This window comes from Bos mutus, chromosome 22, assembly GCF_027580195.1.
Source record: "Bos mutus isolate GX-2022 chromosome 22, NWIPB_WYAK_1.1, whole genome shotgun sequence".
Lineage (NCBI taxonomy): Eukaryota > Metazoa > Chordata > Mammalia > Artiodactyla > Bovidae > Bos > Bos mutus.
Window position 1 is genome coordinate 17279437 of NC_091638.1, and position 27863 is coordinate 17307299.

Below are 27863 nucleotides of genomic sequence, written 5' to 3' on the forward strand. Positions count from 1 at the left end.
CCGGCAGCCCGGCGGTCGGTCCCGGGCCGGCGGCCCCCGCCAGCCGCCGCCGCCGCCGGCTCCGCCCCCGGGCACCATGCTGCCCTCGCAGGAGGCCTCCAAGCTCTACCACGAGCACTACATGCGGAACTCGCGGGCCATCGGCGTGCTATGGGCCATCTTCACCATCTGCTTCGCCATCATCAACGTGGTGGTCTTCATCCAGCCCTACTGGGTGGGCGACAGCGTGAGCACCCCCAAACCTGGCTACTTCGGCCTCTTCCACTACTGTGTGGGCAGCGGGCTGGCGGGCCGAGAGCTCACCTGCCGCGGCTCGTTCACCGACTTCAGCACCATCCCGTCCGGCGCCTTCAAGGCGGCCGCCTTCTTCGTGCTGCTCTCCATGGTGCTGATCCTCGGCTGCATCACCTGCTTTGCGCTTTTCTTCTTCTGCAACACGGCCACGGTCTACAAGATCTGCGCCTGGATGCAGCTCTTGGCAGGTAGGGGAGGGGCGGGGGCGGGACCCCTGAAACAGATGCCGAGGACGGGGCTCTTTTCTTCCGAGACCCCTTTTTGAAGGAGTCAGAGAGAGATTCTGCTCCTCTGTCTAAAGACACACCTCCTTCACTGACTCTCAGTAGCCACAGGGGAGGGGATTCTATGAGAGAGACACGTTGGGGCAGAGGGCAGAGGCTTAGAGCTGAGTCTATAGGTTTGTGTGCTTGGATGTGGGAAGATTGCGTTTATTGATGTGTTAAGCATTTTGTCTGAGTTTCTGAGGGTCTCTGAGAGTCTCTTTTGGCTGTCTTAGGGGAAATAATTGTCTGAAAGAGGAGTTACTCTATATGTGAGCGATTTCTGTTGCACTGAAAAAAAGCATGAGATGGGGAATCAAGAGCTCTGACTTTGACCTTTAACTTGCTTATGTTATCAACTTCGATGTTTCACTTTACTTCTCTGAGGCTCTGTTTTCTCATCTGTAAAACAGTGGAGAAGATTCCAAATATGCATGAAAAAGTATTTTGTAAACTATGAAGTGCTGCGAAAAGATGAGGGGGGTTGGAGAAGGCTGTCTATTGTGTCTATCTAGTGTTTGAAATGTGGGTGGTTGACAACACCTGGAAACATGGGTCTCTGGGGGGCAAGTCTCCAGCACCCCCTACCCCAAAGGCAGAAAGGGTTCTGGTGCCATGCCTAGTGAGAATGAGTCTCTGGGGACTCTCTGAAATGTTTGGCTCAGACAGACACCTTGCCCTAAAGACCAGAGAAGGGCCTTTTGGGAGTAGGAACTGCTGAGACAGTTTTCCAGGATCCATTAGAGACTCCCTCCCCCCATCCCTGCCTACCTTTCAATCGAAGACAGATTTTGAAGATTCAGCAGCTTGGGTATTTGCCTCATTGCAGGCAGGGAAGAGAGTTTGGCTGGGGAAAATGGGGCCAGGATATGGCAGGGATATGGAGAAGGAAGACAGATGAAGATTTGGTGAAGGAAAAAGCTTAGAGCATTCCAGGGTTGAGAAAGAAAAGGGAAAATGTGATGCTTATGCAGCTAAGATGGTTTTTAAAAATAAGTATCTCAGGATATTCAACAAGTGTCAGCCCCTTCAAAAGAGACCTCCTGTAGGTGTTCTGTCACTTGCTGATGATTCCACTGCTTAAAACACTGTAAGGAATTGTCTTTGGATTGTGAGGCATATGCTCTTGAACATTGTCATGGAGGGAAAACTACCATCTTTTCAAGGAGGTCTCTGGTTTTTGGAAATGGCCAAGTGTAGAAAACACAGGAGGTGATCAAATTGAGAATGGTCACTGGAGATGAAGGTCAAGGTGTGAAAGCAAAATCAGGAGACTGGTTTGCTTGCTCAGGAGGACTGTTACAAATGCTTGGAGGAATTATGGGCTCATTGGAAGAACTAATCAAGCTCTCAAAAGGACTGCCTTGCAGAAGTCAGCATTTATTCAGTATGGACATTCTGGTGGGCTTGTTTCAAGTCCATCTCACTACAATCAACTTAGACAGAAGTCTTTTAAGATTCTGGGGAAAATGAGAAAGGAGAATTGTAGGATGTGTGTGGGGGTATCTGTCAATTCCCAGAAAGTGATTTCCATTCTACTCTTATAAGGTGAGCCAGAAAGAATATAAACTCAACTGGAACTCCCATTTCCTGAACCTTAATTTGTAGTCTGCAGATGGGTTGTTGACCTATTGCTCTTCCAATTCTCTGTAATCCATGTGGGTTTAATCTTGGGGATTTGATGAACTATCCAACAACCCCATGTAAATATAGAATTTCAGGGATCTGAGAAATCAGCTTCTTTGAACCCTGCCTTCTTCCACTCCTGTCTTAGAGGAAACTGAGCCTGGAGAAGTGAAGGTCACACAGCCGGTAATAGAGTAAACTAGGCTTGACTCCTGGCCCAGTGCTCTTTCCCTTGTCTTACTGCCCCACTCCAAAGGTGGTTATCAGAGTTGAGCAGTTCATTCTATCTGACTTAGAGATTTCTGAGCTCTGGGCAAGTGATTGATTCACTCTGCTTAATAAAGGGCAGGGGCTGGAGCACTGGACTACTCGTCATGGCATTGTGCTGGGGGGTGTGTGTGTATCTTAGCTAATTCTGCCTGTGACTCACCATGCAGTGTTAAGCAACCATTTTTAGCTTAAATCTCAGTTTTCTCATCTGTACAATGGGGGACTAATCAGTGAGATTAGTGGATTTAAAATATGTCTTTCAGCCATGTGGGGTTCCTAGAATACCTCTTTCACTAAGATCATTCTACTTAGAAAGGGAGAAATCAGTCATCCTCAGAGAAACTGCAGAGAAGAAGAGGACCTTGTTTGTATCACATAAGAAGTAGAGAGCCTTCTCTGGCAGTCCAGTGGTTAAGACTCTGTGCTTCTACTGCAAGCAACATGGGTTCAATCCCTGGTTGGGGAACTAAGATCCTGCATGCCATGCAGCAAAAAAAAAAAAAAAATTAGAATGCCTGTTGTATAGTTTTTGTTCAAGTGAACATTTACTCAGGTTGTTTGTTTGTTTTTGTTTTTGGCTGCATTATGAAGCATGTTGGGTATTAGTTCCCCTCCTAAAGATAAAACCCCTACCCCCTGCATTGAGAACATAGAGTCTTAACCACTAGACTGCCAGGGAAGTCCCTTTACTTAAATATTTTAGAGTCTTCTGAGTGCAGAGCACTGGACCATTGGGAAAATACAAAGAGATATTTATTCCCTTCTGTATTTCTCACCTGCTCAGTGAACATCCTTCTGCTAGGTGCTGCAACACTGAGATCAACTCTGACCGCAAGGCTCCTAGGTCGAATAGCACAATCTCTGCTCACAGGAAGCTTACCGTCTAGCTGAATCACTATATTGGTCAGCACTCTCTCAGTGAAGTGACAGAAAGCCAACTCAAGCTGACTTAAGTAAATTAAAATCAGGTAAAGGGGGTAGATATGCAGATGACACCACCCTTATGGCAGAAAGCAAAGAACAAAAGAGCCTCTTGATGAAAGTGAAAGAGGAGGGTGAAAAAGTTGGCTTAAAACTCAATTCAGAAATCTAAGATCATCCCATCGCTTCATGGCAAATAGATGGGGAAACAATGGAAACAGTGACAGACTTTATTTTCTTGGGCTCCAGAGTCACTGCAGATGGTGACTGCAGCCATGAAATTAAAAGACACTTGTTCCTTGGAAGAAAAGCTATGACCAACCTAGACAGCATATTAAAAAGCAGAGATATTACTTTGTCAACAAAGATCTGTCTAGTCAAAGCTATAGTTTTTCCAGTAGTCATGTATGGATGTGAGACTTGGACTATAAAGAAAGCTAAGCACCAAAGGATTGATGGTTTCGAACTGTGGTGCTGGAGAAGGCTCTTGAGAGTCCCTTGGACTGCAAGGAGATCCAACCAGTCAATTCTAAAGGAGATCAGTCCTGAATATTCATTGGAAGGACTGATGCTGCAGCTGAAACTCCAATACTTTGGCTACTTGATGCAAAGAACTGACTCATTTGAAAAGACGCTGATGCTGGGAAAGATTGAAGGTGGGAGGAGAAGGGGACAACAGAGGATGAGATGGTTGGATGGCATCACCGACTCAACGGACATGAGTTTGAATAAGCTCCGGGAGTTGGTGATGGACAGGGAAGCCTGGCATGCTGCAGTCCATGGGGTCACAAAGAGTTGGACATGACTGAGCAACTGAACTGAACTGAACTGGAAGAGGGTAGTGGTTTTGGCTCACATACATTAATAGTCAGGAGCACTGGCTTCAGGCATGGATGGATCCAGATGCTCAAATAATGTCATTAAAAAATAAGTCTGTCTCCATTTTCTGATTCCTCTATGTTGGCTTGTTGTTAAGTTCACTTCTCTTCTGAAGGTGATAAGTATGGCTACCAGCAGCTCTGAATTTACATTGCTTCAACTTAGCACTGCCTGTGGACAAAAGAACACTTGTTATTCAGTGATTGCAGAAAAAGTTCCAGGGCTCATTCTGATTGGCTCAGCTTTGGTCAAGTGTCCACCTCTTCATGAATCAGTGAGACTTTATCTAAGGTCTCGGCCACATGCCCATTCCTGGGACACATGAACTGATAGGGGAGAAAGAAATTCCCACACAGGGAAATCAGTGTGACCACTGGAGGAGAGGTACTGTAGGTTAGACAATTGCAGACAGAAACCTCCCCCTGGACAGTCTGAGCACTAATATGTGCTCAACCTTAGGTGCTGTGGAAACCCAGAGCAGTTGAGGAGGCTGCTGGCTTATTGGGAGGTGAAGCTTGAATAGGGCTGGGTGTGGCTAGATGTGAGGTTTGAGAGAGCATTCTGAACAGAGGGGAAGATCATGGTGGAGAAACAGAGAGGAGAAAGCCACATCTGGCTTGAGTGTGGGCTTCACTTAGGGGAACAGCAGGGAACGAGGCCAGGAAGGAATGATGGAGCTCCAGTTTGCGAGGCTCTGAGCACTGGGTCAGAAATTTTAGATTTTAATCAGCAGGTAGTTCAAAGCTATGACCACTGTTATTATTCAGGAAAAAACAGTTAACAATTTCTGAGCCTTTATTATATGCTTGACCACATGCTAAACATTTACTTGCACACTATTATTGACTCCTCACAACCTCCCTATGGAGTAGGTACCCTAATGAATATTTCATAGGTGCGAACACTGAGCCTCAGAAAGGAGAGTCATTTGTCCAAGGTCATACAGTGGGTAAGCGGTCGAGCCAGAATTGTAACCCTGTCTGTCTAACTTGAAAGCCCAAGGATTTATGAAGGATTTATAAAGGAACATTCAGGATGGGAATAAAGACAGGATGAATTTGCCAGAAGAGCTGAATGCTAAGTGGAAAGACTGGGAGACTCAGGTGGCTCTTTGTGGAGTGAGGCGTCAGCTTTTCAGGGCTTGTCAGAATCTCTCTGCTGTGCTTTATCTGGTCTTTCCCATTTACGAGGTGCTAGCCATTTTCACATTCATTATGTCATTTGCTCTTCATCTGTTAAAATGACTTGTCTAAAGGTCAGACATCTAGAGAAGGAAGGAGCTGAAACTTCATATGAGTCTAAATGGATCTAGAACCTGTTTTTACCTCTGAACTGGAACCCAAGATGTGAATACACAGATTACAACAGTAAGGTCAATGTACTGAGTGCTTACCTGTGGGCTGAGTGAGGTTAGCCAAGGGGAGGTTGCTGGCTGGAAGCCTGCTTCAGGGTTGGAGAGGGCAGTGTGGAGAAGTGGTGGAGGACTTAGAATTCCTGCTCTGCCACCTCCCAGTTGTGTTCCTTGGATAAATGGGGTTTCTTCTCCGATTCTCAGTTCCCTTTTCTGTAAGATGGAGATGTTTATTGTACCTACTTCAGAGGTGATGGAAAGAAAGAAATGAAGCCATGGGGCTGAAATGCTGAGTGTGGTTCCTGGCGTACAGTGATCAACCAATGAATGGTCACTCTTCTTTCTGTGACATAGTCTGAGTGAAGAGCTGCTTGTGAGGAGTCCTTGCTGCTCAGGTGAAAGACTCTGGACTTGCTGAGATGATCAGAGGCCTTGAGAAGCCAAGGACTGTTAGCTAGGAAGGGTCCTACTCATCAGCTGGCTCCATACCCTCACTGTAGAGATGAAAAAACTGAGTTCCAGAGAGAAGAGACAGGTTCATGGTCACAAAGTGAGACTCTTCTGTCTACAGAAGGGAGATGATTCTGACCACAATTACTCAGTGTTGAGAGCCTACTATGTGCAAGGTACTGACTGGTGCTAGAATCACCATGGAGAAGAGAGCATGTGAGATGGAGTGGGAGCTGGGGAGACTGATGGTGACACCAGGGGTTGGGTAGTGATCAGAGGTGAGCATCTTCCAGCCTAAGATGTGTGTCCTGAATCATCAGGGGTCTCTGTACTACAAACAGCAATGTCACTACAGCTTAGAATATGTATCCACATTCTTCCCCACTTGCTTGGATTGTGTTTCACATCTGGTTTGGGGCTTTCTTCATCCAGAGAGTCTTTGTTGTATGCAGTGAGACTGCTGTGCACATTTGGGGACTTTCTTTCCTCCCACCCTTTTTCCCTCCCTCCTTTTCTTTCTCCACCAACTCTCCTTCCTTTCTTGCTTTCACCTTCCTTCCCTCCCTCCCTTCTTTCATTTTTTGCTTTGTTCCCTCTCTCCCTACACCCTTCCTTTCTTTCTCACACCAGTCCTCTTACTGACAGCCTCCTCTGTGTGTTAGGCTCAGGGAAGCCTGAGTGAGTCCTCTTTCCCAGGTATTTCCCATGCGGTCCAGTGGTTGAGATTCCGAACTTCCCCTGCAGGGGGCGCGGGTTCCATCTCTGGTCAGGAAAGTTCTGCATGCTGCGTGGTTTGTGCTGTGCTGTGCTGTGCTGTGCTTAGTCCCTCAGTCGTGTCGGACTCTTTGTGACCCCATGGACTGTAGCCCGCTAGGCTCCTCTGTCCATGGGGATTCTCCAGGCAAGAATACTAGGGTGAGTTGCAATGCCCTCCTCCAGGGGATCTTCCCAACCCAGGGATCGAACCCAGGTCTCCAGCACTGCAGGCAGATTCTTTACCATCTGAGACACCAAGGAAGCCCAAGAATACTAAAGTGGGTAGCCTATCCCTTCTTCAGGGGATCTTCCCAACCTAGGAATTGAACCGGGGTCTCCTGCATTGCAGGCGGATTCTTTACCATCCAAGCTACCAGGGAAGCCCATGGTATTGCCAAGGGGGAAAAAAAAGGAGTCCTTGCTCATAGTCCAATGGGAGATTTGGGAAAGAAATCACATCATCACACTGTAGGATGACGCATGAAATGACTGAATCTCGCAAGGGTATCTTGGGGGCACGCACTTCTGACACATTAAGGACAGCCAGGGAAGTCTTCCAGAAAAGTTCAGCATTTGAGATGAGTCTTAAAGGATGTGGAGGAAGGAGAAGGGGAACCACGCACAAGAGACAGTATGATTTAAGGTGTGGAGGAGGGGAAAGCCTGGTGCACTTCGGGCGCCACAATCACTTGGTGTGAGGGGAGGTGAGCGTGGAGACTGGGAAGATGGACAAGGGCTGCCCGTGGATGCCTTGTACACCACGCTGAGGAGTTTAGACTTTATAAGCAGCAGGTAGTTGCTGACTTTTTAAAAAGTGCTTCAAATTCTTTGACTTTTGTTTTCCTTTTGGAAAAGTTAATACATTGCACATGAAACAAAATTCAAAAGATAAAATGACATACAATCAGATATGTGTCCTCCCTGCTCTCATCCCTCAGGGATCCTCCCAGAGGTCTCTTCCCAGGGGCAAACACTTTTACCATTTCTTGAGTATCCTTTCTGAGAAACTGCATAAATATACAAGCAAATGCCAACAATGTATTTTTTTTTTTCATCAACGGTATACTAGTTATCTATTGCTGCAGAGAAAATTACTCCCAAACCCAGTGGCTTACGCATTTCTTATCTCTGTTTCTGTGAGTCACAGGAATTTGGGAGCAGCTTAGATGGGTAGTTCTGGCTCAAGGTCTCTCATGAAGTTGCACCCAAGACCTCAGTGAGGACTGGGGTCAGCTGAAGCTTGATTTGGGTTGGAGGAGACCTCAGAATGAGTGATCTGAGAGAGAGAAAGAAGAAGATACATTGCGCATCCCCCTCTTTTGGTAACAACTTTATTGGGATATAAATCATGTGCCACAAAATTCACATGTATAAAGTGTACAATTCAGTGGTTTTTAGTATATTTACAGAGTTGTGTAACCATTACCACAATTGATTGTAAGATATTTACATCACCTCAAGAAGAAGGCTTATACCCTTAGGTTGTCACCCCCTAAGCCTACCATCCCCATCCTCTCCCTCCTCTAAGCAACCTTTAACCTACTGTCTTACCTAGTAAGACTGTTCTGGGCATTTTGTATAAATTGTTGTTGTTTAGTCACTAAGACATGTCTGATTCTTTTGCAGTCTCGTGGACTGTAGCCTGCCAGGCTTCTCTGTCCGTGGGGTTTCCCAGGCAAGAACAGGAGTGGCTCGCCATTTCCGTCTCCACTTGTGTGAATAGAATCATGTAATTTGTGGTCTTTGTGACTGACCTCTTTCACTTAGCACAATGTTTTCAAGGTTCATTCATGATGTAGCATATGTCCATATTTCTCCCTTTTTATGGCGGAATAATATTCCCTTGTACGGATATACCACATTGTGCTTATCCATTTATCAGCTGTCGGACATTTGGGTTGTTTCTATCTTTTGGCTATTTGGAATACTGTTGCTGTGAATATTTGTGTACAAGTTTTTGTGTGGATACATGTTTTTGGTTCCCTTGGATATAACATGTTTTCAGTTCCCTTGGATATATATGTGGGAGTGGAATTGCTGGCTCAAGTGGCAACTTCAACATTTTGAAGAGCTGCTAGATTGTTTTCCAAAGTGGCAGTATCATTTTACATTCCCACCAGCAAGTGTGTGAGGGTTCTTATTCATATCCTCATCAACACTTGTGTTATTATCTTTTTTTTTAATCTGACTTTTTGATTATAGCCATCCTAGTGGGTATGAACTGGTAATTCACTGTGGGTTTGGTTTGCATTTCTCTAACTATTAAACATCTTCACATGCTTGTTTGCCATTTGCATATCTTCTTTGGAGAAACATTTATTCAAGTCCTTTGCCCATTTTTTTTCCTGTCAGTTTTATTGAGATATAATTGACACATAGCACTGTATAAGTTTCAGACATACAGCATAGTTTGGTTTACATATGAATAATTATCACAATAAGTTTAGCAAACATCCATCAGCTTCAGTTCAGTTCAGTTTGCTCAGTCGTGTCCGACTCTTTGAGACCCCAGGGACTGTAGCACGCCAGGCCTCCCTCCATGTCCATCACCAACTCCCGGAGTTCACTCAAACTCATGTCCATCGAGTCGGTGATGCCATCCAGCCATCTCATCCTCTGTCGTCCCCTTCTCCTCCTGCCCCCAGTCCCTCCCAGCATCAGGGTCTTTTCCAATGAGTCAACTCTTCGCATGAGGTGGCCAAAGTATTGGAATTTCAGCTTTAGCATCAGTCCTTCCAATGAACACCCAGGACTGATCTCCTTTAGGATGGACTGGTTGGATCTCCTTGCAGTCCAAGGGACTCTCAAGAGTCTTCTCCAACACCACAGTTCAAAAGCATCAATTCTTCAGCACTCAGCTTTCTTCACAGTCCAACTCTCACATCCACACATGACCACAGGAAAAACCATAGCCTTGACTAGACGGACCTTTGTTGGCAAAGTAATATCTCTGCTTTTCAATATACTATCTAGGTTGGTCATAACTTTCCTTCCAAGGAGTAAGCGTCTTTTAATTTCATTTTTTGCTGCAGTCACCATCTGCAGTGATTATGTAGATACAAAATTAAAGAAATAGAAAAATATTTTTTGTGTGATAAGAACTCTTACGATTTACTGTTTTTTGTTTGTTTTTAGGATTTATTCTCAACAACTTTCATATATAATATACAGCAGTGGCAATTATATTTCTAATACTGTACATTACATTCGTAGTACTTATTTATCTTATCCCTGGAAGTCTGTACCTTTTGACCACCTTCATCCTATTCTGTCTCACCCCACCCCCACCTCTGATAACCACAAGTCATCTGATTTCTTTTTCTGATTTTTTTTAAGTATAATTTACCTACTGTGCTATGTTAGTTCCTATCATACAACTTAGTGATTTGTATTTCTATATATTTCAGAATGATCCCCGTGATAACTCTGGTTACTCTGTTACTGTACAAAGATATTACATAGTTACTGACTATATTCCCCACACTGTACCTCACATACCCATAACTTGTTTATTTTGCAGCTGGGCGTTTGTACCTCCTAATCTCTCATTCACCTATTTCTTTCCTCTACATCCCCTTCCCCTTTACCCATTTTCAAATTGGGTTATTTTTCTTGACTATTGAGTTGTAAGAGTTGTTTTTATTCTTGGTGTAAGTCCCTTATCAGATATATGATTTGCATATATTTTCTAGTATTCTGTGGCTATCTTTTCACCTTGATAGTGTTCTTTGTAGCACTAAAGTTTTAAATTTGTATAAAGTCCAGCTATCATTCTGTTGTTGTTGCTTGTGCTTTAGGTGTCATATCTAAGAATCCGTTTCCAAATCCAAGGTTACAAAAATTTACCTGTATGTTTTTTTCTAAGAGTTTTATAGTTTTCATGCTTACACTTAGGGCTCTGATCCATTTGAGTTAATTTTTGTGTATGGCGTAAGGTAAGGGTTCAGCTTCGTTCTTTTACTTGTGGCTGTCCAGTTGTCCCAGCAGTGTTTATTGAAAACAGTGTTCTTTCTGAGTTGAATGGTCTTGGCGCCCTCACCTAAAATCAGCTGACTGTGGGTTAATTTCTGGACTCTCACTTCTGCTTTGTTGATCTCTGTGTCCACCCTTATGCCAGTAACAGACTGTCCCGATGACTGTTGCTTTCTAGTGAGTTTTCCAATCAGCAAGTGTGAGTCCTCCAACTGCGTTCCTTTTTCAAGATTGTTTTGGGCATCATACTGCCTTTTTCTAAAAAGACTGAAGTATAGTTGATTTACACAATATTTAATATTGTGTTAGTTTCATGTATACAACAAAGTGATTCAGTTATATATTTTTCAGATTATATTTCATTATAAGTTATTATAAGATACTGAGTATAGTTCCCTGTGTTATATAGTAAATCCTTGTTGTGTATCTATTTTATGTATAGAATTTTGTGTCTGTGCATCCCTTATTCTTCATTTATTCCTTTCCCCTCTGGTAGCAATAAGCTGGTTTTCTAGTCGTGAGTCTGTTTCTGTTTTGTATGAGATTCTCTGAGTCCGTCCATGTTTCCGCAGGTGACAGTATTTCATTATTTTTATGACTGAATAATATTCCACTGTGTGTGTGTATATATATATCACTTTTTTTGGGTCTTTTCTGGACATATGCCCAGGGGTGGGATAGCTGGATCATATGTTGCCTCTATTTTTAGTATTTTAGGGAACCTGCATACTGTTCTCCATTGTGGCTGCAATAATTTGCATCCCCACCAACAGTGTAGGAGGGTTCTCTGTGCTCCACATCCTCTCCAGCATTTGTTATTTGTAGACTTTTCGAGGATAGCCATTCTGACTAGTGTGCGGTGATAACCTCACTGTGGTTTTTATTTGCATTTCTCTAATAATGAGCGATGTTGAGCATCTTTTCAGGTGCCTATTGGCCATCTGTATGTCTTCTTCAGAGAAATGTCTTCTGCCTTGCTCATTTAAAAATTGGATTATTTGGTTCTTTTGAGTTGTATGAGCTATTTATGTATTTTGGTTATTAACCCCTTGTCAGTTGCACAGTTTGTAAATATTTTCTCCCATTCTGTAGGGTGTCTTTTCATTTTGTTGATGGTTTTCTTCGGTATGCGAAAGTTTTTAAATTTGATTATGTTCCATTTGCTTATTTTTGCTTTTATTTCTTTTGCCTTGGGAGACTGATTCAAGAAAATATTGCTATGCTTTATTTCAGAGAATGTTTTGCCTATGTTCTCTTTTAGGAGTTTTATGGTGTCATGTCTTATATTTAGGTCTTTAAGCCACTTTGAGTTTATTTTTGTATATGGTGTGAGGGAATGTTCTAATTTAATTGATTTACATGTGGCTGTCCAGCTTTCCCAACACCCCTTGCTGAAGAGACTATCTTTTTCGCATTGTACCTTCTTGCCTCCTTTGTCGTAGCAACTGCCTTTTATGTTCTAATCTCAGACATCACAGACCACTTCTGCCACACTCTATTTTTAGAAGTGAGTTACTAAATCCAGCCCACATTCAAGGGGAGGAGAATTCAGCTCCTCCTCTTGAAAAGAAGTATATTTTAAAAGTTGTGGACATATTTAAAAACCACCACAAATGGTAGGATACTAAACAGTTGGTTTGTCTTGCTTTTTAAACTCAACAACACATTTGGAAATTGTACCAAATCAGTGTATAGAGAGTTACTTTTTCTTTAAGAGCTGCATAATATACTTTTTTTTCCCAAAATTTCTTTGGTGTGGACCATTTTTAAAGTCTTTAATGAATTAGTTACAATATTGGTTCTGTTTTATGTTTTTGGTTTTTTGGCCACGAGGCATGTGGAGATTCTTAGTTCTCCTCGACCAAGGATTGAACTGACACCCCCTGCACTGGAAGGCAAAGTCTTAACCATTGGGATGCCAGGGAATTCCTATAATATTCCTATATTATTCCTATAAAATTCCTATAATATACTTTTGTATGGATGCGTCATCATTTAGAAATCAATATTTAAATTGTTTACAACATCTTGCCATAACAATATTTCAATGGATAATGTTGTATATAAATAATTAAGACACATATGTAAGTATTAGGATAAAATAAAGACCTAGAGTGGAATTGCTGGATTAAATGGTCTCTGTGTTTACAATTTTGACAGATTCAGTCATAGGCTCCTCCACAGAAGTTACACAAAGATATACTCATAGCAACAGTGTATGAGGGTACCTGTTTCCCCACATTCTTGCCAACTGAATGTGTTATCAAATATTTTGACAACCCAATGGGCAAAAAGTACTCTATTATGGTAGTAATTTGTCTTTCTTTTAGGAATGAGGTTGAGTGCCTTTTATATATACAGGCAAACCTCCTTTTACTGCAGTTCACTTTATTACACCTCACAGATATTGCCCCCCTCCTTTTTTTAATAACAATTTGAAGCTTTGTGGCAACCCTGTGTTGAGCAAGTTGATTGGTGCCATTTACCCGATAGCATTTGCTCCCTTTGTGTCTCTTTGTCACATTTTGGTAATTCTCACAATATTTCAAACTTTTTCATTATTTTATTTGTTATGGTTGATCTGTGATCAGTGATCTTTGTAATTGTTTTGGCATTTATTTTAGCTATAAAGGATTTTAAAATTAAGTTTGTACTTTTTTTAAGACATAATGCTATTGTGCACTTAATAGACTACAGTATAGTGTCAACATAACTTTTATATGTGCTGGGAAACCCAAAATAAGTTTGTGTAACTCGCTTTATTGTGATATTTGCTTTATTGTGGTGGCCTGGAACTAAACCCACAATATTTCCAAGGTGTTCCTATCTTTTTTCTATAAACTGTCAGTTCATAAATATTTTTCTACCAAGCTAATGGTATTTTCCTCCTTTGATTTGTAAGAACTCTTTATAAGTTAAAAGTTAGCTCTTGGTGATATGAGTTGCAAATATTATCCATCAGTTTATTTTTTGATTTTGTCTATGGGTGTTTTCTCCACGGTGAAATTCTATTTTTCTCAGCTTAAGCAAATTACCAGTTCCTTCTGGTATGGCTCCTGAGTGTAGTATAATACCTAGAAAGGTCTTGGAGTGTTTTGAGTGGGGGTGGGAAGCAGAGATCTGCTTGTTGGTAGAGAGGATGGGCTGGAGGTGTAACGAGGTTGAGGGCTGAACTATTCTTATTCTGACAGTCTTTTATTTTTGTTTTATTCTTTTCATTTCCATTTCATCTTATCCATCATTATGAACCTTTAATCCCAGAGCTGTTTAATGGCATAATGAGAGCCTTGGATCAGGAGTCTGCCTGGCACAGAGTGTCTATTGAATAAACAGATGATGAGCTCTGATTTAAGTCCTAGCTCCACCACCCTCTCCTTTGGAGGCAGCATATTCAGTGGTCAGCTAACCTGAATTTGAATCCTGAGTGTGGCATTACCAACTAAAGTGTCCTTTGGAAGGTTATACAATTTCTGACTCTAAGTTTCCTCCACTATAAAATGGAGACTATAATAGTAACTAGCTCATATCCAATGGTTAAGACTTTGTCTTCCAATGCAGGGGGTGTGGGTTGGATCCCTGATGGAGAAGAAAAGATCCTACATGCCTTGTGATGAAAAAACCAAAACATAAAACAGAAGCAATATTATAATTACTTCAATAAAGACTTTTAAAATAGAACACATCAAAAAAAATCTTAAAAAAAAAAAGAAGGGTCTCTCATCTTCTGGGACTGGAGGGAAGTTAAGATTAGAGTGAATCTAGGTAAAATTGTGGTCAATTAAAAAAACAAAAAGAAAGATTGAAAACTGAGAACTGGGAGATACACCTAGAAAAGCAGGGAGCTTAGAAAGTTTGGCCTTGGAATTTGGGGTCTTATTCCTAGGTTCTGAGCAATTACATGGAGGCATGGGAATGATCAGGGCCAGATGTGGGTTTAGCCAGATGACTTGGGCAGCTGCCGCAGGGAACGGACTGGATGGAGACTTGATGGAAGATCAGGAGCCTGGTGGAGGGCATGGCAGTGGTCCAGGTGAAAGGCGCTGGAGGAGGGGAAGGAGGAGATCTTATTTAGGAGCCCAGCAGCTGTGTGTCTGGTGGGGCGAGGTGAAGACAGGCAGGCTTTGCAGATGATTCCAGGTCCCCTCGCTGAACGATTGTGTCTTGGAATGACATGCCCAAAGGACCCAGTAGGAGATCTGCTCAGTCTGGGAAAAGCTGAATTTGTCAGAGGGAGGGTCTGACAGCTGTTGGCTTTTCAGGCCTTGGCCTGAGGAGAGAGGTCTCAGCTGGAGATGCAGATGTGAGTCTGTGTGTGGGTGAAATGGCCCCGGGGCGAGGGGAGAGCCTGTGGAAGCAAAAGAGGAGACAGCCCAGAAACACCAACCTTTCAGATGCAAGGAGGAGGAGGAGCCAGAAAAGGCGGCTTGGAGAGAGGAGCCAGAGCAGCTGCTCAAATTAGCAACAGAGAAGCTGAGAAGAACAGCCCCGGGAAAGGACGGCTTCCTGGAGGAGCCAGAGGGGACAGGGAAGGGATGGGGCCACCTGGATGGGCCTGGGCCAGACTGGAGGAGTGAGGCAGGAAGCAGGGAGAGCAGCAGGGGGCTTCTGCCCGAGTCCTTGAGCTGAGTGTGGCAGAGCTGAGCCAGGGCAGTGGGAGATGCAGCGGGTGGCGGATTCTAGGGTTGTCCAGAGGCCACGCGAGGGCTCTGTACAGGCTGGACCCAGGGGTGGTGTGGTAAATACTGTTCCCAAATATTATCATTACTGCACAAAGTGACGGGTACCCCATTTCTCTGTAACAGCATCTGTGACACCAGGTACAATTATTTGTGTTCCTAACAGTCCCCTGACTAAACTGTAGTCTCCTCGAGATCAGGAACCACAACCCAGGGACTGAATGGCTTGGAGGAAGTGTCCCAGGGAAAGGGAGCAGTCAGTGCCAAGACCTCCGGGGGAGTCGGGGTAGGGCTGAACAAGAAAAGGTAGTTAGGTTAGTGTTAGGATGACGGTTGGAAAGGAGGTGCAGTATGTCAGGAGTGTAGGGATCGAGAGGCCGAGTGGCTTGGAGGCAAGTAGGGGGAGCCTGAGGGCCACACAGTCTGGGATGAGGCCTCAGGGATTATCCTGAGCGTAAAGGGCAACTTGGGAAGGTGTTGAGCAGGTGAGTGAGTGGCACGGTCTGCTTTGGAAAGCTTCCTCTGAATGCTGAGTGCAGAGCAGACGAAGAGAGGGCAGGGATGAGAGCAGAGAATCCAGTTAGGAGCCACTGCGGTCACGCGGGAGGGAGACCACGCGGCCTCGACAGATGGCTGCAGTGGAGACAGAGAAAAGAGGTCAGCCCGAGATACGTTTTGGAGGTCAAGCTAGTCAGCCCTGCAAGTGGATGGGATGTGGGGGTGAGGGAAAGGGAGGAGTCAGGGTGCCTCCATCATCTGGGTGCTGGGGGGTGCCATGGGGAGCCCCGGCACAGGATTCCCACCCTTGAGCTCCCCAGCTGACAGAAGCGCTAAGATTGGACCTATTCTTCAGATCCAGCGGGTCGGGGTGACTGTTAAGAGACCCCGTCTCCCCTGTGCCACAAGCGCCTGCCCTGGGGGGGCATGACGGAGCTGGTGTGAAGGACATGAGGACAGTCTCTGTCTCAGGGTGGAGGAGGGTTCCATCGGGCCTGGGGAAGCACTCCCTTGGAAAGCTGTGGTCACAGTGCCAACACAGACCCTTTTCCAGGCTCCTCTCAGCCCCAAAGTCGGCCTGGTTCTTTCCAGAAAAACCTTCCTAAAGGTGAGGAAGGGACTCACAGAGGATACAGGACACGAGCAGCCATCCGTGTATCCTGCGCTATGCTGCCCCTCCGTATCTCTCACCTACAGCTTTTTCAAATGATCATTGTTCTTTGTATGAACACTGGAGAATATAGATAAGCAAGATTACACATGTCATCTCACCCTCCCAGAAGCAGTCATCTTAACTGTTGGTCTGCATCGTATAGAGTACTGATTATGAGCAGGCTCTGGAGCCAGACTAGCTGAGTCCAAATCCTGGTTCTGTAACTTATCAGCTCTGTGGCCTTAGATAAGTTGGATTACCTCTTTGTGCCTTTATGTCCTCAACTGTAAAAAGAAGATAATAACAGCACTTATTCCACAGAGTGTTGTGGGGATTAAATGAAGTAATGTGTGTAAGATACTTAGCATAGGACCTGGTGTGGTAAATTTATATGACTATTGCTATAACTATGTAAGTATCCCCAAAATGAAATTATATTGTATGTTATTTTTCACATTCTTTTGAAACCTAACGTATCATGAGTAATTTCTGTATCATTAAATCTTACTCAATATAATAGGGGAATAGTATTCCATGGTATGAAAGAATATTCCTGTGATGTTGGACAATTAGCTGCTTATTTCTTTCCTTCTTTGTTTTATTGTATCTCCCCCTCTGCCTTCCTTCTCATCGCTTCCTTCTTTTCTTGCAAATGACGTGATAGACATCCACACAGCTAAACCTTAGAGCACATGCTTGAGCATTTTCTTAGGATACATTCCTAGAAATTGGCAAGCTCAGTCAATAGGGGTCTAGAGATTTTTGGTTTTGTTTTTTTGTATGTGATTAATTCATTATTTCTGTGAGTTTCATTTGGCTTGTGCGTTTTGATTGCTTGTTGCTTTAATTATTTCATTGAGTGAAAAATCTCTGGCAATAGTCACTTATTAGTGGTCAACTCCCACCTACCTTATGGTTTCAGTAGGTCACTTATCCACGTGGTCCTGAATTCAAAAGGGGCCACAGGTTGGCAGTGCGAGGTCTCTGTCCTGTCCTGTCCTCAGCCCCTAAGTTCCCTCCTCAGAAGTGACCAGGGTTATCAGTATGAATGTTATATAAGGGGATTCAGTTCTTCCTGGTGTTATGACTCTAAGATGCATCCAAATTGTTGCATGTAGCTACAACAACAAAATACCATAGACTGGGTGGCTTGCGCTTATTTTCTCTTAGTTCTGGAAACTAGAATTCCAAGACCTAGGTTCTGTTGAGAGTCCTCTTCTAGGCCTGCAGACGGCTACCTCCTTCCTTCTTGCCGTGTCCTCACATGGCAGGTGAGGAGAGAGAGCAAACTCTCTGGTATCTCTTTTTAAAGATTTATTTATTTTTATTTACCTATTTTGGGCTGTGCTGGCTCTTGGTTGCTGTGAGCTTTCTCTGGCTGCGGTGAGCGGTGGCTACTCTGTTGGGATGCGTGGGCACTCACTGCGGTAGCTTCTCTGTTTGTGGAGCACAGGCTGTAGACACGCAGGCTTCAGTAGCTGTGGCACATGGGCTTAGCTGCCCAGTGACATGTGGGATCCTCCCAGACCAGGGATCAAACCTGTGCTCCCTGCCGTGGCAGGTGGATTCTCCACCACTGGACCACTAGGGAAGCCCCAGTGTCTGTTCTTATAAGGACACTAATCCCATCATGGGGCCCTACCCTTATGACCTCAACCAACCCTGATTACCTCCCCAAGGCCTCTTCCACAAATACTCTCACACTGGAGGTTAGGGCTTCAAAATACCACTTTTGTGGGGACCCAGTTCAGTCCATAGCAAACCTCTTTGGAGTCTGCTCAGGAAAAGAAAGCCCTGGGGGACATCCAATCTGACCTCCTAGTAATGGGTAGCAGCTGTGATATATCAGGCATGGAGGGGCCAGCTGAGCATAAACAAAGGCCTCCATCTAGGAGTGACTGGCCCTGTGGATGTCCCTTGAGGATAGTGTAATGCTATCATAATGAAACTCTGCTAAAATAGCTAAGCATAAAATGCATAATTAAAAAGCTTTATATAAAGGCACATTTACAGCACACACACAATTTAAAGAAAACAAATATTGTTTATTTTCTTTTACTAATTCATCACTTTTTTAGTCTCATTCTGGGTTTATTCCCCAAACCCAAGTTATCATTTTTCCTTTCAACTTTCCTTTAGTTTTTTAAAGTATTCTTAAAGGCTTACACCTTTAAGAGGATATCATGGCCAGACATAGGTGGAAAAGGACTGAACATAATAATATCGTTTTTATCATCAAAGTAATTCGTGCACACGTTAAACACTTCCAACAGTACGGGAGGGCAGAGAATAGTGTCTCCCTCCTTTGCTCCACCACACCGGCGTGTGTTTCAGAGGTGCCCATCATTAAGTTGCTTCTGTATCCTTCCAGAAATATTTATATAGACTTGCAAGCTTATGTGTGTATATATGTGTATTCTCTGAAAAACCAGGATTTTTAATTATGTTTTTTAATTTTATGCTGCTAAGTTGCTTCAGTCGTGTCCGACTCTGTGAGATCCCATAGACGGCAACCACCAGGCTCCCCCGTCCCTAGGATTCTCCAGGCAAGAACACTGGAGTGGGCTGCCATTTCTTGGAGAAGGCAATGGGACCCCACTTCAGTACTTTTGCCTGGAAAATCTCATGGATGGAGGAGCCTGGTAGGCTGCAGTCCATGGGGTCGCTGAAAGTTGGATATGACTGAGCGTCTTCACTTTCACTTTTCACTTTCATGCGTTGGAGAAGGAAATGGCAACCCACTCCAGTGTTCTTGCCTGGAGAATCCCAGGGATGGGGGAGCCTGGTGGGCTGCCGTCTATGGGGTTGCACAGAGTCGGACATGACTGAAGTGACTTAGCAGCAATACATGAATACATTCACTCCATGAAGAGCTGAAGTATTACAGACAGGTTAAAGTTCCCATCCTCTCCTTGCCCAAAGGCCACCATGGTTATAAACTTAATTTCTGTATTTCCAAGATATTTTTGTGTGCATTACATACACATCCACGAGGAAAATACATCATGTCATTTTCTGTGTTCCCGTTCCTCCCTTCCTTCCTCTCTCTCTTTTCTGGTAAAATACACATTACATAAAATTTACCATTTTACCAATTCCTAGGTATCCAGTTCTGTGGCATTAAGTACGTCCGCACCGTTGTGCAGTCATCCGTACCGTCTATCTGCACAGCTCCCTCTTCACCTGCAGAACTGAGACTCTGTCCCCATTAAACGCTAACTCCCCACACCCTCCCCTGTCATCTCTGATGCCCAGCGTTCTGCGTGTAGGAATCTGACTGCTTTCGGATCCTCTTGTAAGTGGAATCATACAATATTTGACCTTTTGTGACTGACTCATTTAATTTAGCATAGTGTCCTCAAGATCCCTCCTGTCAGAATTTCCTTCCTTTTCAGGGTACTCTGAGGTGGCTCAGAGCATCTGACAGGTAAAAGTGTCCAGCTTAGACCTGAGAACAACGTGTGGTTTCACTCTACCATGGGGTCGCAGAGAGTCGGACGTGATTTCGTGACTGAGCACACACATACTTGTGATTATAGTTTCCTTCTGTCTATGGCAAAGGATCCTGGTTTCCTTTCTTTGATACTGATATAAAGCTTACTTTGTAAGTGAATGCCTCAGTTAAAAAGTTAGTCTACGGAATTCCCTGGTGGTCCAGTGGTTAGGACTTTGTGCTTTCAACACCGAGGCCCTGGGTTCAATTCCTAGTCGGGGAACTAAGATCCCACAAACCGTGTAGTGTGGCCAGAGAAAAAAAAAAGTGAGTCTGCTCAAAGAGAAACATGAAGTGAAGACCTGTCTGGGTTTGAATACAGAGCCCACCACTTCCTAGCTGTGTGACATGGGTATGATACTTAGTTCCTCTGTGCCTCAATTTCCTCATCTGTAAATGAGGCTGATCATTTTTCCCTCCTCTAGATTTCTTATGGGATTAAATGAGATCATGCATGTTAGGAGCTTAGTACCCTAGCACATAGTTAAGCACTCAATACTATTTGTTAGCATTATCATATTATTAATAACTTTAACTTCATTCATCTTAAATTTCTCACACCTCCTGGCTGCTTGGGAAGTCAGTGGACGCTAGGGTGACTGGACAGTCGCGCCCCATCTGAGAGCGCCTCCCCCTAGACCAGTGGTTCTCAACCAGGGACAGCTTTGCCCCCAAGGCAACATCTGACAGTGTCGTAAGACACCGTGGGTGGTGGGTCGAGGCCGAGGGTGATGCTGTATGTCCCACAATGCACCCACCTGCCCCACCCTGCACCTTGCACCTGTGTCTACCCAATTCAGCCAGCTCATCACTTCAAAAAGACACTTGAACTTGTACTCCAAAGACCTCAGTCTCGGTTTCTCATCCATCAAATGGGGATGTTGAAGGCTGCCTTGCCTCTAGTTCTTACACTGACTGTTGAGCCTCTTGATCACTTACCTGGCCTACACTGTCCCTAGAGGTCTCTTCCTGTCTTTCCCAGGTCTTAGGAAACCTGTCCGATTGACTTTTCTCCATTTGCATTATTTTTGGGTGTTTCTTGTTCCCAGAGCAGTCTCTGGGGCCCCATCGCCACCACCTAGAACACTGCAGAGCAGAGGAGGCAGAGAGAGTGAGTGAGAGATGGAGAGGTCCTAGCCCCTGCCTTCTCTGAGTGTCCCTGTAATCCTGGGTCTCTTTCCAGTCACTCCCTGACACGTATAAATATTCTATTTGTATATTGATTTGATTCCTCTCCACACACCTCTCCTCCTGAGGACAAGAAACCATGCCTGCCAGTGTCCCCAGCAGCCTGCACAGTGCCTGACACATAGCAGATATTCATGAAGAGTCAGAGAGGGGGAAGGGTGAGGGGATAGGTAAAGAGAAGGAAGAGAAGTGAGAAAAGACAGAAGAGGGGGGGTGTTGAATGAATGTCAGATGCTGAGATCTAAGGAGAAAAGAGGGTCAGGACCGAGGCTTGAGCACTGTATGGACTAGCTGGAGAGAGGGGGAGGCATGTGAAGAGAGAGGCAAAAAAGGATGAAAAGGGTGGAGAAGAGAAAGGAATGGAGACGCACGACTAGAGAGGCACGTAAGTGATGAGGCACGGAGACCAAGAGAACGTGCAGGCGCAGAGCCCTGGGGAAGAAAAACTCACTCAACGCTGAGCTTGCGGAGGGAGGAGGACCACCCGCAGGATACTGCCGTGTTTCTATGGAGACGGGGATGCTCTGGGCGGGAGAGGAAACACTACACGAGAGAGAGGAGGCAGAGGGATGGGGTGGGTTTTCCTCCTCCCTAGGCTCTTTCCTCACCCCTGCCTCAAGCTGGAGATTCAGGACCAAGAATGGGGAGGTGGGAGTGCACTCCCCCGACCCCTCAGAGCGCCCTGGGGATGCCATCTGCCACTTCTTCATCCCTGGCAACTGACCTTCCTCCTCTCTCCAGGGTCCTGGAGGGTCTTGGAAAGTGCTAGGGGAATATGGGGAGATGAATGGGTCAAGCCCTCTCCAGAGGCTCCTCCTCTTGTCCTGCCCCATAAATGATAGAGCACCTCTGGGCTGAGTTCTGGGTCTTCTCGTCAGTTTCTATAATGTCTAGCCCCGGGAATTTCCATGTCTACAGCTCCCACATTTATATCTCCAGCCCTGAGTGCTCCCTGAGTTTTCTTCCCTATTTGGGTTTCTCAAGGGCATCTTCAAACTATGGAACTCTTTCAACTCACCAAGCTCATTCTTGCCTCAAGGCTTTTTGCATTTGCCATCCCCTTTGCCGCAAACTCGTTTCCCAGCCGTTAAATAGAGGTGGCCTCCCCTTGAACATTGTATGGACTAGCTGTATGGAGAATTGTCTTGAAGAAGGCGAGCACAGGAGAGGGGAATGAAGGCCTGCTCCTGTGTGTGTGTGTGTAAGATCAGAGTGCTGTTGAGGCGCCCTGTGTCAGTGTGAGGAACACATCCTTGGGGATGTGCGGAAGGACTGTCCTATTGGAAGGTGGGGGATGAGACCAGAAGAGGCAGAACTCAGGCAGGGAGGAGTCTGTGCTGTGGTGAACGCTTTCTCACATATGGTAGTTGAAGGAAGGAGATGGCAAAGCCCGGGGTCCCTACCCACCCTGGGGACTAGCTGTGTCTTGTAGGCAGTGGGTAGAACTGACTACCACCCCCACCTTGTCATCACTGTCATCTTAAACTCAGGTCTAGCACCCTGTGGGCCTGGCATGGGGTCAAGGCCCCCCTTGCTCCAACCTGAGCCTTTGGGAGCCTTTGCGTCTCAGACACAGTGATGCAGTCTCTGTCAGACTGTCAGACACTAAAAGGGCAATGTCACTCCAGCAAACACAGTCAAAAACTCTCATTGCCAGGAGGGGGAGATCCCAGCCTGGAGGTGGCCTACTGAGCCTGGAAAATGGCACTCAATAAAAATTTGTTGAGTAAATGACAGAAATAGAAAATAAAGAATGACGAGGATGAGGGAGCGATGTGCCAAGATACTAAAGGGAGATGAAGGAGGTGACCCTGGTTTGCTATTTTCCCCTGTCTCCAGGAGGGCTTCCTGGAGGGGTTGTTGATCTGATGGGGCAGGCAAAGGCCTTGCGTTTCTGCTCACCAGGCATGAGGCCCTCCTAGAGTCTAGTTTCTAGGTCGGTGAGAGATTAATAAGCTCCTGGGTTGATGGGTGGAGTCGGGGTGCGGGGTCCCAGCCTACGGGGGGCTTTTGGTGGTCCTCAGGCTCTGGGAAGTAATCAACCCCTTCTCTCTTGCTTCCTGACCTGGCGGTGGGCTCGGCCCGGCGCCCCCTCAGCTCTGTGCCTCGTGTTGGGCTGCATGATCTTCCCCGACGGCTGGGACGCCGAGACGATCCGAGACATGTGCGGGGCCAAGACTGGGAAGTACTCCCTGGGGGACTGTTCGGTGCGCTGGGCGTACATCCTGGCCATCATCGGCATCCTCAACGCCCTCATCCTCTCCTTCCTTGCCTTCGTGCTGGGGAACCGGCAAACTGACCTGCTGCAGGAAGAGCTCAAGCAGGAGAACAAAGGCGAGTGGGCGTGCTTGGCGGCGGCTGCCGGGTGGGGCGGGACACCTTCCGAGTCAAGGGAAGCCCAAGTAGGAGCCCTTACAGAGAGGCCGACTGCCTTGGAGACAGTTTGAGGTTATCCCTCAATCTAAACATTTGCAGGGGCCTGACCCAGCAAACCCTACCATGAGTATAAACCCAGGAGAAATGTGCATAAATGCTCTTGGCAGCAGTTTCAAAATCGCAAGCAACTAAAAGCAGCTTGGAGGATGGATAAATACATGGTGATGTAGTCACATCACGGGATTGTTTACACGTGTGGAAATGAATGAATGCCAGTTTTAACAATGAATGGCTACATCCTAGAAACACAGTATTGAGGCAGGGGGACTCAAATTCCAGAAGATGACAGAGTGATAATTTTTTAAAGCTAAAAACTAAGTAACACTACACTAAATACAGTTTAATATTGTATTTAAAAACAAACAAACCAAAAAACCCAAATGATCAATACAGAAGGTAGGATGGTGGTTCTCTGTGGTCGGAATGGAAGCAGAGAGGCAAGGATGTGAGGTGGGGGACAGGTGGATGGGTACACATTATTGGTGAGTTAAGTTCCTGCATGGTGAGCCTACAGATGTTTGGTACAGTATGCTTTATACCTAGTACAGTACACATAAACCTCCATATGTATCAGGTAACATTAATATAAAGAAGAAATTGACACCACCAAGGCCAGAGGCTTAACCACTGTTATCAGATGCTTACCTATGTATCTATGTACATCCCTTTATGAAATCCATGGTCGTGTCATGTTGATACAGGAGAGGCATCATGGAAACAGATCCCTCCTCAGATTGCCCTTGGTGCTCAGTTCTAGAGCACATCTTTAAGACCTTTGTCATTTTATGGAATGCTTAGTGTTACGTAAGATGACAGAATTGTAGGTTCTTAACCATTCTCCTTGTAGGGGCTGTTAGGGAGGCTCCCTGTTTTTTCTTTCTTTTTTCTGTTACTGGGAAGGTCATTACAAGAATGACCGTCCTGGTCTTTGTTTTCTGTTTTCTCAGCGTCTTTCCCTGAAGTGGAATTGCACACTCAAAATTGTAATGATAATTCCAGATTGTTTTCTAAAGGAAGATCCAGCCTCTGACCCAGGGGCCCACACTGCCCCTGGAGAAGGCGGGGACACTCTGCCTGTCTGGGTGCCTGTTTTCTGCCTTGAGAAATCGGATTTCACCGTTTTCTTAGTCTCAACCTTCCTTGAACTGCTGGCAGATGCTGGATCTATGCTCAGCACTTACCTTTAATTACGTTCATCTGAGTCTCTCGTCTATAAAATGGGCATAATGATAGTGATGGTTATTAGCTCATTTGCCAGGAGGTAGTCTAGTATTGTGGTGTGAATACACCTGGGCCATGATGGCAAATTGTTTGTGTTCGAAGTAGGATGAGCTAAGAAATGACTTTACCTCTTTGAGCCTGTTTCCTGCAGTACCTAAATGAAAACGGTGGACAAAAGAGAGTAAGACTCAGGTCCTTTTTATCCCCTGAGGATACTCAGAGACCTGATCTGTGGAGGTGTCCGTCCTCTTCTCAGTATAATGGGACCTGGATACAAGCAGGCACACCAGATGACCACAGGAACACTTGCCCTGGTGCTAGGCTTTGACTCCCCAGACTCTACCCAACTCATCCCACCTGCCCAGAAGAACCCCTCAGAATTGTCTTCATGAGATGAGACCAGGGATGAGGGGAGGCCCTCCAGGTTCAGAACAACCTTTTCATTTCATCCTTCTGAGAAGCTTCCTTCTACAAGTCAGACGTTTCTCATCTTAGAGGAATCTGAGTGATACTGACTCATGTCCCAATCCCTGTTCTCCATGAGGTTTCCTGCTCTGAGGAGAGTGATCCCCTCCCCATGATAGGGAAGACTCAGCCTCCAGTCTAACATGTCTTAGAGGTGACTATTAGAGTAAGAGAAAGAAGAAAGAGCAGATTTTGTCTAATCATCAGCACTTCCCCAGCTGTGGTTTGTGTAAAAATTTCAGAATGCCAAAAAATACTGAGGATTTTGTAGCCTATTTCACGTAATGTAGGTTATGTAAATTTAATGTGTTTTAAATGAAGGTTACCATATATTAAGCATTTAGTAAATTAGAAAAAAATTAAATTGGTTGCTAATACTTTCACAGTATATAAGTCAAATCATTATGCTGTACACCTCCAACTTATACAGTGCTGTATGTCAGCTATATCTCAATAAAACTAAAAAAAAAAAAAAAAAACAAAAACGACGGTGTTGAGAAAGGTGCCACCTTACAGGGCTGTCCGGCAATGAAGCAAAATTATGCCTATGAAGGGGCAGGTGGTGAAAGCTCAGTGAGAGCTGTCACTTGTCACAGCTTCCCATTAGGCAGGCACCGTGACCATTTTATAAGTGGGATGGCCGAGGTCTGGAGAGGTCCAGTAACTTACCTGAGGTCACCTAACTGGTGGAGCCAGGATTTGAGCCCAGGTCCAAGTCCGAAGGCCAAGTTCTTCCCTGCTGGCAGGCCCCCTTTCAGAGCCCTCCTGAGCCTCTGAGCCTCCTGTCTCTGGAGTCACAGACGCCTGGTGCTTTCTATGGTCTTCGTGTGAGGTCGGAGCCTGCCCTCTGGTGGCCGCTTCCAGAAGTGCAGTACAAAGACAGACATATGGCCTTTTGGAGGGGGTTTGGCCATGTGGGTCCCACTCAGGGTCCTCTCCTCCTTCCCCAAAGCGCCCTAAAAATGACATAAGGGAGCCCGTTTGCCTTCCTTCAGCATTTGGGGATTTCCTTCCCTCACTGGGCACTCAAGGTGAGTGAGCTTCACAGCTCAGTTCTGAGCCAAAGCCCTCTGGAACAAAATTAAGCTCTGCCGTGCTGGCATTTTCACCATGTACTATGTGCAGAGCCTGGCGTGCTGCAGTTCATGTGGTCACAAAGAGTCGGATACGACTGAGCGACTGAATTGAACTGAGAGTCCTCGGCAGGCATCATTTATGTCTTTTGACCCCTCAGAATCACTCTGAAGAAGTAGGCTATTATGTCCGTTGTACAGATGAGGAAATTGGGGCTCAGGTTGAATGAGCTGGCTCAAGGCCTCCCAGCTCATCAGGCCTGGTGGCATTTCAGAACCTGTGCAGCTCACCCCTCCACCCAGCTCTGCCCTGAAGAGAGGCTGAGGGAGCCCCAGTGCCGGGCGGCCTCTGACTTTCTCCAATTCTCTGTTTCTCTTAGATTTTGTGGGCTCTACAGTAAGCTCTGTGTTGCGGCCAGGGGGTGATGTCTCCGGATGGGGAGTCCTCCCGTGTCCTGTTGCTCACACACAGGGACCCTGAAGGCCGGAATCACAGCCCAGGAGTTGATCTGCCCTCAGCTTGTCCTGTCTCCTGCCCTCTCATCCCTCCATTCACGCTCCGAGGGAAGACCCCGATCTTGGACTGACCTCACCTGCTATCTGCCTGCGAACTCTGGGCTTTGAAGAGAGGTTGGGCCTGACATGCAGCCTGGGGGAGGGGAGAGGCCCTGCAGACCCTGGGGGTCTGCACTTCCTTCAGCTGACCTAAGGGAGCTGGCCCCCAGCCCCTGGCCACCTCCTCCTCTCAGCCTGGCTGGGGCCCTGCTGAGTCTGGGGAAAGAGGAGCTGTGGCTCCCCACCAGGCTCCCCGAGTCGGGGGCTGCGGCCTGGCTCCATCCTCGCCTCCTCTGGTCCCCACCTCCTGCAGAAACTATTCAAGATACTGCTCCAGGGCAGACTGGACTCTTTCCTACCTTTTTTCTTTTTTGCCAACAACGGTTCCATCATCTCCTTGCAGAGCTCCAGGCACCACCGGCCTCCCCGAGGCCCCTCTGCTCCAGCCTGCTTCTAGCTCTCCTGAAGGAATCCGAGCTGCACCAAGGGAGAAAGCACAGGGCCTCCAAGTCTGCTGCTGACTGAGGCCCTGTCAGCGTGGACTCTGAGCCAAGACGGGCCGCTCTGGAGGCTGCGCTGACTCCTGTCTTGGTGGCACGTGGCTGCTGCAGGCTGGGGCTGAAAGTGGCTCAGCCTGGGGCTGGCCGTCTCCTCCCTGCGTGGACGGCTCACCAGGGACTGGACCTTGACCCTGGCCTGTTTTGTACAGCATAGACTTCTTGGCCCTGTTGTCAGGGTTAGGGGTTGGGGGAGGGGCCCATGAGTGGGGAATTAGGGGACGCCTCACCCCTCTGCCCCATCTCATGTTGTCCCCCCCACCCCTT

The 27863-nt window shown here is 45.9% G+C and overlaps 1 protein-coding gene and 1 non-coding gene across 2 annotated transcripts; both read left to right on the forward strand.

The window, feature by feature from the left end:
- On the forward strand, positions 1-27768 carry LHFPL4 (LHFPL tetraspan subfamily member 4). Its single transcript, XM_005907078.3, has 3 exons — positions 1-482; positions 23387-23623; positions 26865-27768. Exons 1-3 carry the CDS (start codon positions 77-79, stop codon positions 26963-26965), a joined length of 744 nt encoding a protein of 247 aa, XP_005907140.1. The 5' UTR covers positions 1-76; the 3' UTR covers positions 26966-27768.
- TRNAE-UUC (transfer RNA glutamic acid (anticodon UUC)) lies at positions 20252-20324 on the forward strand. The gene has a single exon. It is a non-coding gene; the product is annotated as a tRNA-Glu (tRNA).
- Positions 27769-27863: the final 95 nt, after the last annotated feature.